At 43.9% G+C, this 15,208-nt stretch overlaps 2 protein-coding genes across 2 annotated transcripts; both read left to right on the forward strand.

The window, feature by feature from the left end:
• The first annotated feature begins 432 nt into the window (after nucleotides 1–432).
• Nucleotides 433–1,114, forward strand: LOC109745995 (uncharacterized). Its single transcript, XM_020305107.3, has 2 exons — nucleotides 433–731; nucleotides 806–1,114. Exons 1-2 carry the CDS (start codon nucleotides 447–449, stop codon nucleotides 956–958), a joined length of 438 nt encoding a protein of 145 aa, XP_020160696.2. The 5' UTR covers nucleotides 433–446; the 3' UTR covers nucleotides 959–1,114.
• A 7,906-nt stretch (nucleotides 1,115–9,020) lies between these two features.
• LOC109746000 (uncharacterized) lies at nucleotides 9,021–12,318 on the forward strand. Its single transcript, XM_073497345.1, has 11 exons — nucleotides 9,021–9,257; nucleotides 9,360–9,546; nucleotides 9,853–9,986; nucleotides 10,128–10,240; nucleotides 10,347–10,467; nucleotides 10,546–10,860; nucleotides 11,029–11,108; nucleotides 11,222–11,271; nucleotides 11,407–11,465; nucleotides 11,853–11,897; nucleotides 12,136–12,318. Exons 1-11 carry the CDS (start codon nucleotides 9,021–9,023, stop codon nucleotides 12,202–12,204), a joined length of 1,410 nt encoding a protein of 469 aa, XP_073353446.1. The 3' UTR covers nucleotides 12,205–12,318.
• Nucleotides 12,319–15,208: the final 2,890 nt, after the last annotated feature.

Raw genomic sequence — 15,208 nt, forward strand, 5'->3', positions numbered from 1 at the left:
GAACATTTTTTGAAAATCATGAACAATTTTTTGAAACGGGAACATTTTCCCAAACTTCAAAACAAATTAGGGAAACACGAACATATTTGAAAATTTCTGAACAAAATTTGACAACATGATTTTTAAGAAACTTGTGAACATTTTCTGAAACTCCTGAAAAAAATGAAAACGTGAACAAGTTTTTAAAAGAGGCAAATACACCAATGGTACAACAAGTTGCACTTGATGACCACTTTGGTGCTTGAAGTTGAAAAATACACAAATCTGGTGCATAAACTTGTGTTTTGGTGCACGTACAGTTCAAAACCCAGATGCGGCCTTGTACGACGCCAGCTGGGCGTGACAGCGTGGCGCAGTCCTGCTTGTCAGTGGCTGGAAGCCATCATGCGGGATGAAGCGTGCATTGTTTGCAGATACCCCCCTCCTTTTATGTGGATTATCTCAACATGTCCCCGAAGCACGTTATGACCCCAGTTCCCAAACCCACGTTCCCGAATCACGGCGGCGGCGGCGAGGCTTTTCAGGCCGCCGGCGGCGAGGCGTTTCAGGCCGGCGGCGGTGCTGGTTTTTTCAGGCCGGCGGCTGTGCGGGTCTTCAGGCCGACGACGGCTGGACGAAGGCGGCGGCCGCCATGGCTGTTATGTCTGGGCGCCGGCGACGAACGGAAGATGGGCGGCGGGGCCAACCCAAGGTCGACGAATGGAAGATGGGCGGCGATCACATCATCACAGGTGTTGAATCTCTCCCCCATCTCTCTGTCTTAGTAGGGTAGTACACTGAAAGGGGATTTTTTTCCGATGTTCAGGATGTGGAGGTCCCCAAGTTTGATTTTGGGCTGCCCAGGAACCAGTTTGATGCTGAGAAAGTTGCCCAGGAACCAGTTCGATTTTGGGCTGCCCAGGCACAAAATGCAGAAGAAGATAATGTCAAGGATGAACAAGGAGAGACTGGACTGTAGGATAGGATGATTCAGTATTCTGTTTTCAAGATTTTTGGCCTGTGATTGGAAGTGATCGGAAGTGTAATGGATGGAGTAATTGATGCATGTACTGAATGTATTATTTTTCAGCATTTTGAATGGAAACGTTGCTTTTGAGGTGCAAAATTCAGTAATATGCTTCTATTTTGCTTCAGCTGAGGTTTGCACAAGTATAATAGGAAAGGGAACGGTTACATTTAACATGATATAAGATGTATACAGTGGATCATTAAAAGTAGAATAGGCCTCTCATAGCAACGATCATGAGCGTACATACTAACTAGACAGCAAAACGTGTGATACTAAGGCCGCGTTCGGATTCCCTCCGCTCCGCATGATTAAGGCCATAATTTGTGGAGTTGGTTAAAGCTCTGCGGAGGACTGCCGAACGCGGCCTAAGATGCACATGAAACAGACAATATGTATATTTTGTCAGCCAAATAGCCATGATGTATATTGATGTTTGCAGGCACAACAAGATGCATTTACTGTTTTCAAAATGCTTTAACAGCACAAGGACGAACTATGAACAACACAGCAAGATGCATATACTATTTGCAGGCACAGCAAGATGAATATACTGCTGGTAAAATGCATAAAAAGGCAAACGGTAAGGGCTTATCACAGCAAAATTACCACTGCAGCACCATCTTAACACGATCACAGTACATATCACTTCAAATTAAGTTCAGTACATATACTTGTAAACGAAAGGCTTCGGGCCAAGTTCAGTACATGCAAAAGATAACTAATGGGTTCAGACCAAGTTCAGGCCAATTTCATTCATGAATTTCATGTTTTGAATTTGTGCATCACTGGGATAGGAAATCATGAGGCCATTCATCATCAGGTGCATTTTGAGTGATCAGAACTTCTTCCTCGGCCTGCATGAAATTTGCTGCTTCAGTCCAAGTTCTACTAGATCCATCATCTCCAAAACGGAGGTTGTAGAAGCCAGGAGCTGCAGCTCTTGCTCCTCTAGCCACATTTGCTCCTGTAGCATTGTGGCCTCCTCCTCCTCTTGCAACATTCCCTCCTCCTCTAGCATTGTGGCCTCCACCTCCTCTTGCAATATTCCCTCCTCTAGCATTGTGCCCTCCTCCTCCTCTTGCATTGTGGCCTCCACCTGCGCTTGTATTGTGCCCTCCGCCTCCAGCAACATTTGATGCTCCTCCTCTTGCATTGTGCCCTCCACCTCTTGCAACATTTGATGCTCCTCCTCCTCTTGCATTGTGCCCAGATGCAGCATTTCCACCTCTTGCTCTAGATGCAGCAGTTCCACCTCTTCTGATCCTGCCCCTTGTCATTGCTGTGGTCATTCTGGGAGGAGGAATTTCTTCTCTAGCATTTGCTATGAAATTTGACTCTGGTAGAGGACCAAAGTCTCTAACACGTGGATATACAAACCTCTCCTAAAGGCACATACAACAGACATGTTAGTGCATATTACACACTAAAAGAAAGTAGCAGCAAATAAGTCAGTACCTGCTCCTGCATCATGAAAACCATAGAGTCAGGAGTTTGTGTTGGATCAAGAAATGGCCTCACAGTATGTGGCATTATGTTCTGCAAAGGTTAGGTACCAATATTAGATATGTAATCCAATGAAGTAAATTGAAAGAACAAGATAAAAAATGCATTACAGCAACAATGCCAGGGTCATCAAAATCTTCCTCTACTTGTTTTGCTGCCTGCTCATTTTGAATGTCATTAACATGCTTGTGGTGACCTTTCTTGTTATGATTAGGTGCTTTACATATAGAGCAGTGCATGGTAGACCCTGCCTTGGTAAGCTTTATCCCCCCATTCTTGTCTTTCTTCTCTTCTGGATCTTTCTTTCTTGTTTTTTTGGGCCTTCCCATCACTTTAGTGTACAGTGGTGGGTACACGTCAATTCCATGCATTTTTTCCCAGTGACCTTTGTCCCTCAGTGGCATTATGTTGTATGCATAGGCCTTCTTGTAGCTCTCAACAGTATAGCATGGATGCACCAAGCTTTCAGGCTCAATTCTTTCATGCCTAGCACATGCAACAACATGATGACATGGTATTCCAGACAACTCCCATCTTTTACAGTCACAACTGTTCATGTTGAGATCCACCAAGTATGTTTTGTTAAAGGATTTTACTTGGAAAACCCCTTTACCAGCTTCTTGGACCATACAATTAGCTGCCCACTCGACAATCTTGTCCAACTTCTTCTGGATCTTTGGACAAAGTCTCCCTGTCCACTTGTCTGACTCTCTTTGCTTGCTAACAATTCTGTTGGTTAACTTGATGTGCATGTTGTCCAATGCTGACACAACTGGTAGTTCTCTTGCCTCAAGTATGTAACTGCAATTAATTGGGAGTGGCAAACAAATAATTTAGTTGTACTGCAATGTGAATGATAGTTGCAGAAAATTTTGAATGTGAAGGAAGACAAGTGAGGAGCTAACCTGTTGAATACCTCTGACATGTTGTTAAGCAATATATCACACTTGGGGAATGGGTTAAAAAAGGCCTTTATCCATGTTCTCGGTGCCTGTTTCTCAACCCATTTGTATGCAGCCTCACTATGTGACTTTATCTGGTCCATATTCTTCTGATATGCAATGTCATTGGTGGATCTTGCTATCGACCAAAGATCATTCTTCAACTGCTCACCCTTATGCACTTTGTGGAAATTTTGGTATAGATGCCTAACACAAAATCTGTGTTCTGCATGTGGGAATACCTTCTGCACAGCATTTATTAGACCCTAGCAAGAAAACAAATTAAGTAAGAGCAATGTCTACATAAATGAAAGCAATGTCAAGAGAAATAACAAGTAGTTACCTTTTGCTTGTCACTCATGATTGTGTAGGATGATGAGTTGCATATATTAAGATCACCCTTCAAAGATGCCAAGAACCATTCCCAACTGCTAGTACACTCTACTTCACACAAACCGAAGGCTATGGGGAATATACAATCGTTTGGGTCAATGCCTACAGCTGTCAACATGGTCCCCTTGTACCTGGTCTTTATATGACAACCATCCAAAAAAATGATGGGTCTACAACCAGCAAGCCACCCTCTCTTACAAGCATCCAGTGACCAATAAAGAGTGGAGAAATGGTCTCTTGTCACTTTAGTTTTCTCATCGGTCAATTCCTTTGTGCAAAGGAAAAATGTACTGCCAGGGTTGCTTCTTCTAAGCTCTTGCCCATAATCCCACAACCACTTGTATTGGTCATCATCTTCACCCCTAATCTCACTAACCGCTGCCCTTCTTGCCCTTCCTAGCTTGCTTCTCTTTGGAATCATGTTGTACTCAACCTGCACTTTATCTTGAAATTTCTTCAGAGACATTTTCTCATTGTCTCTGAACTCGTCTTTGAATTTTCTAGTCAGAAAAGGTGCAGTCAACACCTTCAGATCCCAAGCCTTGGTGCATGTGTGTACTCCATTAAACTTCTTTATGATGATGCTATTTGTCCTGTTGTCCTTGCCTGCCTTAAATTGCCAAGAGCATCCTGGTTTGCACACTACAACTAATATAGTTGTGGTATTCCTTGTCTTCTTTAGCTTCACTCTGTTTCTAACACTGTAGGCACTTATTGCGAGTCTCAGTTCCTTCATGTCAGCAAAAACCATTCCAAGCCTGAAGGTGGGTGCATTCAAATCAGTAGCTGAGTTAAATGTTTTGAAATTGTACTTCAACTTCTCATTCTCTTCTTTGGATAGATCCAAGTGAGAGTCATCAAGTGCATCTTCTGGAAGTTCTGCTTCTATCTCAGGTATGAACTCCCTCTCTCTGTGATCATCCACATCCTTGTCCACATTCTCGTCAAACAAATCATCATCCCCCACATCTGGTTCGAAGTCACTGTCATGAAATTCCTCATTGGTTTCTTCTTCGATGCCTTCATCTTGTTGGTCTGTATCACTGCTCAGAGATCCTTCCTCAATTTCTTCATCACCAACACCAGCACCCGAGGAACTACAACCTTCACCAAATGAAACAAACCTCCTAGTTCGCTTTTCTCTATTCTGTTTTGCACTGTTAGCAAATTCTGTGAAAATTACCTCTTCTGTAAAGCTAACATTTTGTTTCCCCTTGCTGTCTTTGATTGGAGTGATAACCTTGGGCAATTCAGGAACTCCATAATCCATGACATCATCTCCAGTAAGTGTTTGTAGTGTACCACCATGGTCAATAATGAGGAGCAAATTTTTGTGCTCAATTGTTGCACCAATCATTAACAGTATGTCAGCATCACATGTAATCTGCTTCAGACCGTCTGCTACTGACTTGCCAGGTTGACACCAATATATGTCATGCTTGGAAACACCTCTGTCATAGCTCAACTGCGTCAGGAAGTCATCAATCCACAGAATAGACCAAGTGTCACTATCACAATTGTCAAACCAATCCACTTCAAAGTCAAGATATGTCATATTGCTTCCACTACCACAAAAGAAACCCTTGTGGTGTATTTGGACAGTAAAAAGTCCATCAAAAGGCCCTACAAATTTAGTCAGCACATAAGTTCAGCTAACAGATAAATGCATATGCAGTTAACACAACAAGTAGAAAAACAGAGAAATGAATATGTATTTTCAATAAACAGATAAATGCATATTCAATTAAGAAAACAAATTTGTAAACTAAACCTATCTAAAATGATTGTTATCTGAAAGCTTAAACAGAAACTATTGCAAGAAAAATTTCATGTTACAATCAGGTTAACTACACACTGTAGAAAAAGTTCAGTTAACACAGTCCAAAAAATTCAGTTAAGTCGTTGTCCAAAAAATTCAGTTACATGCGTACATTCAGTTTGAATTAATCTCCCATATTACCTGCACACATTGTTAACCTTACGGGCAAAATATTTTCCCTAACCATAGGTTATTTTTTCAATCTTTGTTACCTGAAACTATCTACAATGCATGTGTCAAACATTCAGTTAACACACTGTCCAAAAAATTCAGTTACATGCGTACATTCAGTTTGAATTAATCTAGCATATTTCTTGCACACATTGCTAACCATATGGGCAAAAGATTGTCCCTAAACATCTCACGGTCCTATTTAACCACTGGAATTATTTCTCCGGGCGATCTTCAACAAAATCCTATGACAAAACTACCTACTTTATAAACCCGATATAAACCCTAAGGAAGAATCGGATCTTCACGGCCTCAATGCTCTTGTTGACCAAAGCTAATCATACCACAGTCCTTATAACTCGACAAATACATCATCTCCGCAACATGATTGAGTTGAACCTTTGCCCTAACCAAAACATGCCATGGGCAGGAGTGAGAGAGGGGTCGGAGAGGTGTTGGAAAGGGCGGAAAGTACTCACCATAGCGTGGTGCTTCCTCGCCGGGCAGCCGGCGCCGAGGATCCTCCGTCATTGCCTCGCCGATGGTGGTCGAGTGTCGCCAGCGCCGTCTCCGCCTCAAGTTGATCGGTGAAGGAAAGAAGAAGCGGAACAGAGGAGACGAATAGACCAGCGTATGCATATAGATCAGTTTTGAGGAGGGGGGTATCTGCAAACAATGCACGCTTCCAGCCACTGACAAGCGGGACTGCGCCACGCTGTCATGCCCAGCTGGCGTCGTACAAGGCCCGCATCTGGGTTTTGAACTGTACGTGCACCAAAACACAAGTTTATGCACCAGTTTTGTGTATTTTTCAACTTCAAGCACCAAAGTGGTCATCACATGCAACTTGTTGTACCACTGGCGTATTTGCCTCTTTTTAAAACAGGAACATTTTCTGAACATTGTCAAAATTCTAAAACAAAAAATTCAAACATTTTTTATAAAACAAGAAAAAAAATTAAAACTCCAGAACAATTTTGGAGAACTGCGAACAATTTTCAATTTATTTTGAAAAATGCGAACAGTTTTTTAATACAGGGACATTTTTTGAATTTATGAACAATATTTTAAAAACACGAACATTTTTTCAAAATTTGAACGATCTTTTTTAAAAAGAGGAACATTTTCTGAAAATTTTGAACAATTATCGAAAGTTGATCTTTGAACAAATAAACTTGAAAAATAAAAATTAACGTAAAAGGGAAAAAAATTAAGAAAGAAAAAAAAAACAGAAAAGCGAAAAAAACCCAAGAAGAAACAGGAAAACCAGTCAAAAAAGAAAAAAAAATAAACGGTTCAGGGAACCTTCTAACATTTTCCCTAAACCGGCTGGCTAGATTTTGTATAATGGGTCGGGCCATTGCTAGCGATGCGGAGCTTCCCCTGTGCGTTGCGTCGACATTTTGACGCAGCGAGCAGCGCATAGGGTTTTCCAAATAGAGGAGTTCACTTTTTTTTGGGAGCAACTAGTTAATGAGAGCTCCTTCGGGAGCCTCGCAATGATCAGCGCCACTTGCGCGCTCTTAGCCATTCGCCACGTGTCGCGCTCTGGATGCTCCCTCCGGATTTTATTTTTTTATTTTTCCGCACGCGTTTTCGGCTTTTTAAACGGTTTTTTTCGACGTTTTGGTTTTCCCCCAGTCTTTCTTAGCTTTTTGATTAAAAAAAATTTGCACGAAAAAATGCGTTTTTTTCCTTTCGTGAAAATCATGGTTTTTTTCCGCGAGAGGCACGGTTGTGCTTTAGCGAGAATCACGGCCGTGCCTTTCGGAAACGAAAAAAATGCGTTTTCTGTGTTTTTTTTTCTTTCGCGAGAGTCACGGTTTTGCTTCCACGAGAGGCACGATTGTGCTTTCGCGAGAGTCACGGCCGTGCCTCTCGGAAAGGAAAAAACAAAGCGCGTTTTCTGTTTTTTTTTCTTTCGCGAGAGTCACGGTTTTGCTTCCGTGAGAGGCACGGTTGTGCTTTCGCGAGATTCACGGCTGTGCCTCTCGGAAAGGGAAAAACAAAACGCGTTTCTGTCTTTTTTTCTTTCACGAGAGTCACGGTTTTGCTTCCGTGAGAGGCACGGTTGTGCTTTCGCGGGAGTCACGGCCATGCCTCTCCGAAAGGAAAAAAACGCAATTTCTGTTTTTTTTCTTTGGCGTGAGTCACGGTTTTGCTTCCGCGAGAGGCACGGTTGTGCTTTCGCGAGAGTCACGGCCGTGCCTTTTGAAAACGAAAAAAACGCGTTTTCTGTTTTTTTTCCTTCCACGAGAGTCGCGGTTTTGCTTCCATGAGAGGCACGGGTGTGATTTCGCGAGAAGCACGGGCGTGCCTCTTTCGGAAAGGAAAAAAAACGTGCTCCCGGTTTCGGTTTTGCCCGGTTTTTTTCGTTCGGTTTTTTTCGTGAAAAAAAAAGTTCGTCAAAACCTATCAACATGGGATCTAGTTTTAAAGATCTCGACGCGAGGAATCCAATGGTGAAAACGGCTCGAGATTTGGACGCATGGTTTAAAAGATAAAACGTTTTGAATAAACGGATCTACGAAAAAAGCGAAAACTCCCAGGTTGCGACAAGTGGCGCGCTGCATGTGCGCCACTTGTCACGACCTGGGAGAGTGGAGTGTTCTTTGCAACGAGTACTCCTTAATTAGTGATTTCATTTTTTTTAAGACATAATAGGGGAGTGCACATGGCTACCCCTGGCACAAGTTTTTGATTCCCAGCCTACGTCTCTTTCGGAGAGCTGACGTGGCGTTGGATTTCCGGATTTCGTCCGCAAGAACGTTAACAGAACTCTTAAAAACAATGTCAGAAAACATTGTCTACGTCTATAGCCGCGTTGTCACGTACACGTTATATAGATATTAGCCCTAGTCTCACGGTTGCTGGCTGGGTTATAGCTGAGTTTGTTGGAAATTGGTTACTCTTTGGATGGTTGTGATACTATTTGTCAATCGATCCATAGAGATCGAGATATATATGCGTCCTCCATCTCGAAAAACTGTTCCACAAATCCCATCCCTGCCGAACTTCGATCATGGAGCGAAACATCATCGTCCTCCTATCCCTTCTTCTCTGCCTCCTCTCGTGCCATGTATCCGCAGCCGGCGCCACCGCCAAGCGGCGGCTCTCGTCGCCGCTGTCGCGTCCCCATCGTGTGATCACGGCGGAGGCGGCGCCGGCCACGACGGTGCCGGCGATGGTGCAGTATGAAACGCGGTACCACACACAGCGGCTGGACCACTTCAACGCGGCGCCGGCGAGCTACCGCACGTTCCCGCAGCGCTACCTGGTGAACGGCACGTACTGGGGCGGCAAGACGGCGCCGGTGTTCGTGTATGCCGGTAACGAAGGCAACATCGAGCTCTTCACCAACAACACCGGCTTCATGTGGGAGCTCGCGCCTCGCTTCCGCGCCATGCTCGTCTTCATCGAGGTAAATCCTACATCCGTCGACTTAGATGATCTTCTTGGGAGTATAAGATTGAGATGCTGTGTCCCGCTTGCATGATTCTTGATGTGTCTGCAATGCATGCAGCATCGATACTACGGGCGATCGGTACCGTTCGGGAGCGAGGAGGCAGCATTCAGGAACACGAGCACGGCGGGGTACCTGACGACGACGCAGGCTGTCGCCGACTTCGCCACGCTCGTCCAAAGCCTCAAGGCCAACCTCAGCGCACCGACCGCCCCCGTCGTCGTCTTTGGCGGCTCCTACGGCGGCAGTAAGTACTAATTGATCATCTCCATTCACCAAGTACCGTGCATGTGCATGTGCATGCATGACCCTAAAACCTCAAGGATATCTTAGTTTATTATTTTTTCAAACGGAAAGGATTTTAGTTTGTTACTTGACCGTTATTTTCGCAAAGACCCTTTTTTTTTCTTTAGTTGTTGTACCTCGATAATATTTGATCGCATCCATTAGGACAAAAAAAGTGGTTGCAGTGTCAATGATCGCCTCATGATTTATTTTATTTTTTTACAAAATTGCACATGCATTCGTGGCACTAAACTGTATGGATGGACAGTGCTGGCAGCGTGGATGAGGATGAAGTACCCGCACGTGGTCATTGGCGCCGTCGCGTCGTCGGCACCAATCCTCAGCTTCTACGGCATGGCCGACCCCTACGCCTTCTACGACATCATCTCCAACGATTTTAAGGTACGTGCCTTTGCATGATTATGACACCTGCAACTCATAAGTTCAGGATCGATATATTTACAGTTCTGACTCTGGTAGTGCCCATTTGGTATTTCGTTAGTAACATTATATATGTATGATCATCCTGCGTGCCTGTATTAGAGCGAGAGCAAGAATTGCCACGACGTACTCATGAACTCGTGGAAGGAGCTGGACAAGGCGCTGTCCAATGACGCCGGCCGGGCGCAGCTCAACAGTACGTTCAAAATGTGCCGGTACGTGTTGCATGCATGCTCTCCTAGAGACGATCATCATCGGTAGTTCCTTGGATCGATCGATTGATGAATCTATCTGTACATATAAATATACGCATGCATGCAGAGGTAGTACAGTGGAGGCGATACCGGACTTGCTCGACACCGCCATCGTCTACTCCGCCATGACGGACTACCCGACGGAGTCCGGCTTCCTCACCCACCTCCCGGCCTATCCCGTCAAAGAGGTTCGTAGTTATATATCTCTCTCTTCAACTTTTCATTGCGTACGTTTTGGATTGATTGGTATGGTCTTCCTCATTCAGATGTGCCGCGCGATCGACAACCCGAAGTCGGGCAAGGACACCTTCTCGAGGGTCAACGACGCCTTGATGGTCTACTACAACTACACCGGCAACACGCACTGCCTCGGCGACGCCACCGAGCATGACCCTTACGGCATGTTCGACGGCTGGGACTTTCAGGCGTGCACGGAGATGATCCTCATGAGCTACGGCGTCCGCAACGGCAGCGTTCTGCCGCCGGAGCCCTTCAACTTCACCAAGCTCCTCGACGGCTGCCGCGCCTCCACCGGCCTGCCGCCGCGGCCATACTGGATCCCCACAGAGTTCGGAGGATTCGTAAGTACTAATTGTTTTTTTGTTGCTGTTGTGAGAATAACAGCTTGTCTTGGGCTGGGTTCTCTTCAAATTGGGCTCAATAAAGGCAGATTTTGGGCTGAAAATACATGGGCCGGATTCAGTTACTACCTTTGTTTTTTCCTAAAAAAAACTACCTTTTTGTTTCAGGATATTGCAAATGTTTTGAAGAGATCAGCTAGCAACATCATCTTCTTCAACGGGCTCCGAGATCCATGGAGCAGTGGCGGGTAATTAAAATATTTAATATAAATGTGTAGAGATGAATTTCGGTAACTGAATTTATCATAGTTGCCCCATGTTAAAGCCTTGAGCATTTATATTTATTGGACATATTGTGCAGCGTACTGAAGGACATCTCAAGAAGCATCGTTGCACTGGTTGAGCCAAAAGGTTTGTCATCTTACTACAAACTAACTTAAGTCTTCATTTTCTCATGGAGTGAACTTAGTAGAATTTTTTTTTACTTTTATCCTTTATCTTCAAATTGTTTTATCTTCTGCTAAGGCTGTTGGAAATGTTGGTCAGGTTCACACCACGTAGACTTGAGATTCTCCAGCAAGGACGACCCTGATTGGCTTAAGCAGGTGCGGGAAAAGGAGACGAGAATCATAGGGCATTGGCTCAATCAATACTACAAAGATGAAGCCATAAAGTCCTAGGTGTATATGCATGCTTTGTGTAGGAAGGGAATTTATGTTGTGTTCTCCCCTTTTTGTTCATTCTATTTGTTTTAGGTTATTATTAAGAACACAAAGCAATAACAGATTTAGATCAGCTCTCCAAGCACATATACCCCAGCTTATATTGGAATAACAAGAGGAACTTACAAGTTGGTCACAATTCTGTGTATGCGTATGTCCCATGTGATGAGCTACACACCAAAGAGATTGAAGTTCCGGTAAGGTCTCTTTAAAAATATGATATGAATTTTTTATGACATGCTGGAGAACCAATTTGTGGTTGATGATTAGGAGGCAGTAGTACCCTCGACCGACCCACCAGGGATCAAACTCCAGGTTTGACGCTTTAGTGTCTTATAAAGGCGGGACATTCTTTCAGTCGGAACCGGCGTTTCCGTTGATAGCGATGTGTCTGTCATAACTTTATCAATCTTAGGACTCGCCGGCTCGGTTTTTCTGAGGTGCTCATAAGGATAGGTGTGCGTTCAACGAGATGAGTTTAATTCCACCTATTTTCAATTGAGCTTTTATTTGAACATATGCTAGCACCGCGGCTCATTGTTATGTGATGCAGGCGAGCCAGAGTAGACTTAGAAGTTTATGGCTAAACTACTTCCGTCCCTTCCTTGGTGATGTACTTTAGCATGATTGCAATCCTATGGTTTAATCAATAAAGCCCTTTGAGTCGCAAAAAAAAAAGATAAGGTGTGGGTACATGCATTCATAGAGGTGCGTATATATATACTTGTTACTGAATATTGTGTTTCTCAAAAAAAAAAAAAACTACAACATGGTGAAAAAAAATGCTACCTACAACCCACCAATGCTATGTGTTGCTCATTAGGAGCGAGTCAGAAGTGGGTCGAGGCCTAGGTAAGAGGCAATCTGGGAAGGTTTTCACCAGTTTTGGGAAGATTCCAATCGGTTTTTGTTTCTTTTCTCTGTTTATTTGTTGGTTTTCTGAACGTTTTCGTGTTCTGTTTTTCTGTTTTTGTTTTCCCTTTTTAATTTCTGCGCCTCTTTCTTTTTCGGTTTTTTATCAAATTGATAAAGTTCTTATCCATGAACATTTTTAGGATTCATGTATTTTTCTAATTTGTGATTTTAAATTTTTGAGCATTTTTTGAATTCCCTGACCATTTTATTAGATTTGTGAACAATTTTTTAAATTCGCAAACGCTTTTTAAAATCCTTGAATAATTTTTGAAATTTGTGAAATTTTCTAGAATTCCTGAAATTTTGTGAAAATTCATGAACTTTTTCTAAATTTGTTAGCAATTTTTGAAATCCATGAACTTTTTCGTGTTTGTGAGCTATTTTGGAATTCATGAACTGTTGTGAATTAATTTACATTTTTTATTTCTCAATAAATTTTAAAAATCAAGATCATTTATTGAATTTTGTTAATTTTTGAAAATACAAGAACATTTTTGAATTTGTGAATATTTTGGAGTTTAGGACAAATTTTTGAATTCATAAATAAATTCATGGACTTTCCAGATTCATGGGGTTTTTTTAATTCACGAATTTCTTTAAATTCATGAAGAAAGCAGAAGAAAAAGTTCAAATGCGTTTTAGGGGGAAAAGGCACAAAAAGTGAATGAAGGTGACTGCAACAGCTAGCAAGCGAGTGAGGTGCCCTAACGGGGCCGGCCCACCATGCTGGCGTTTGAACGAGTCTGTAAGCGATCGAGCCAACGGGGGCCATACCCTGTAGACGATCGCTGCATATATTTCGCTACCCGTTGGTAGAAAGTACTCCAACATAACATGCAAAAGATTTGTGCGTCACTGCATTGTAGAAATTTAACGGGCCAAGTTAAAAGACCGACGCCGGCAGAATGTCGCAAGAAGGCAACTAAACTGTGTCAATACAATAGGTGCGTAGTGGCAGTCTTCTTCCGTCATGCCACCAGAGCTTTCGGCAATATATTGTCACATGAAAGTACATTTATTATACCAAATGATGGACGACTACAGTTCCCAACCTTGGGTGTCGCCACAAAAGGTCTCTTCCGGAGCACCCGCCTTAAGGCATCGCATCTGAAAGGATCGATATGGTTGACTAGAGGGGGGGGGGGGGGGGGGGGGGGTTTGAATAGACAACTAACAAATTTTTTCTTTTCTTGACCAAATTAAACTTAGCATCAAAATAGGTTGTCTAGATGTGCAACTAGGTGAGCAACCTATATGATGCAACAACAACAAGCACACAAGCAAGTAAGGAATACAACACAATAAAAGCTTGCACAAGTAAAGGTAAGAGATAACCAAGAGTTGAGCCGGTGGAGACGAGGATGTGTTACCGAAGTTCCTTCCCTTTGAGAGGAAGTACGTCTCCGTTGGAGCGGTGTGGAGGCACAATGCTCCCCAAGAAGCCACTAGGGCCACCGTATTTTCCTCACGCCCTCACACAATGCAAGATGCCGTGATTCCACTATCGGTGCCCTTGAAGGCGGCGACCGGACCTTTACAAACAAGGTTGGGGCTCTCTCCACAACCGAATTGGAGACTCCCAACGAAACCACGGAGCTTCACCACAATGGAATATGGCTCCGAGGTGACCTCAACCGTCTAGGGTGCTCAAACACCCAAGAGTAACAAGATCCGCAAGGGATTAGTGGGGGGAATCAAATTTATCTTGGTGGAAGTGTAGATCGGGGCCTTCTCAACCAATCCCTAGAAAATCAACAAGTTTGATTGGCTAGGGAGAGAGATCGGGCAAGAATGAGTTTTTGAAAGGCAATGGAGCTTGGGGGAAGAGGTCGACCCTAGGAAGAAGAAGACCCCCCCTTTATATAGGGGAACAAAATCCAACCGTTTTCTGCCCTGTGCCCACAGCTAAGCGGTACTACCACGCACAAGCCTAAATACACAGAGTGTATTTACGGTAGTGCCGCCGGAGCGGTACTACCGCCGACCCTAGCGGTACTACCGCCTAGGGTTTTTAGACCTGGAGGGGCAGCAGTAGTAGAGGGTTCCAGGGCGGCAGTACCGTGCGAAGCGGTACTACCGTTCTAGTGCTGCTCTACTACCGCTTAGAGCAAAGTGGGAACAAGAGCTTGCACCGAGGAAAACCCCGCAAGCGGTAGTGGAGATGATAGTATGAGTTGTAGTACCGCCGGAGCGGCAATACTGCTCTACTTCCGCCCTACTACCGTGAATTGCAGACCGACAATAGAACGTTGCACGCTCGGGGCAACCCTAAGCGGTAGTGCCACGGAAGTACCAGCGGTACTACCGCATAAGCAGTACTACCGTGGGCACTAGGGGTACTACCGCTGGCAAGATGCTGAAACACCACAGAAAACATGGAAAAGCTCCAAAGAAGGGAAAGGAGGCTGTGGGTGCATATGGGGCTGTGTACGTGTTGATTCCACCCATACCTTTTCAAAGCGGACCCCCTCTTAATAGTACGGCTTTCCTACGACTTAAGTCCACCGAAAAGAAACGTAGAGAACCGCCGTCTTCGATAGGCTCCGAGGGGCATCGAATCGTCTAGGCCTAGACATGAGATATCTGAAAAGGCTCAATGCACATGATTAGTCTGCAAATGCATTGTCATCAATCTCCAAAACCACTTAGGAAGAAATATGCCCTTACAATCTCCCCCTTTTTGTTGGATTGATGACAATACGGGATTTGCA

This window comes from Aegilops tauschii, chromosome 4, assembly GCF_002575655.3.
Source record: "Aegilops tauschii subsp. strangulata cultivar AL8/78 chromosome 4, Aet v6.0, whole genome shotgun sequence".
Lineage (NCBI taxonomy): Eukaryota > Viridiplantae > Streptophyta > Magnoliopsida > Poales > Poaceae > Aegilops > Aegilops tauschii.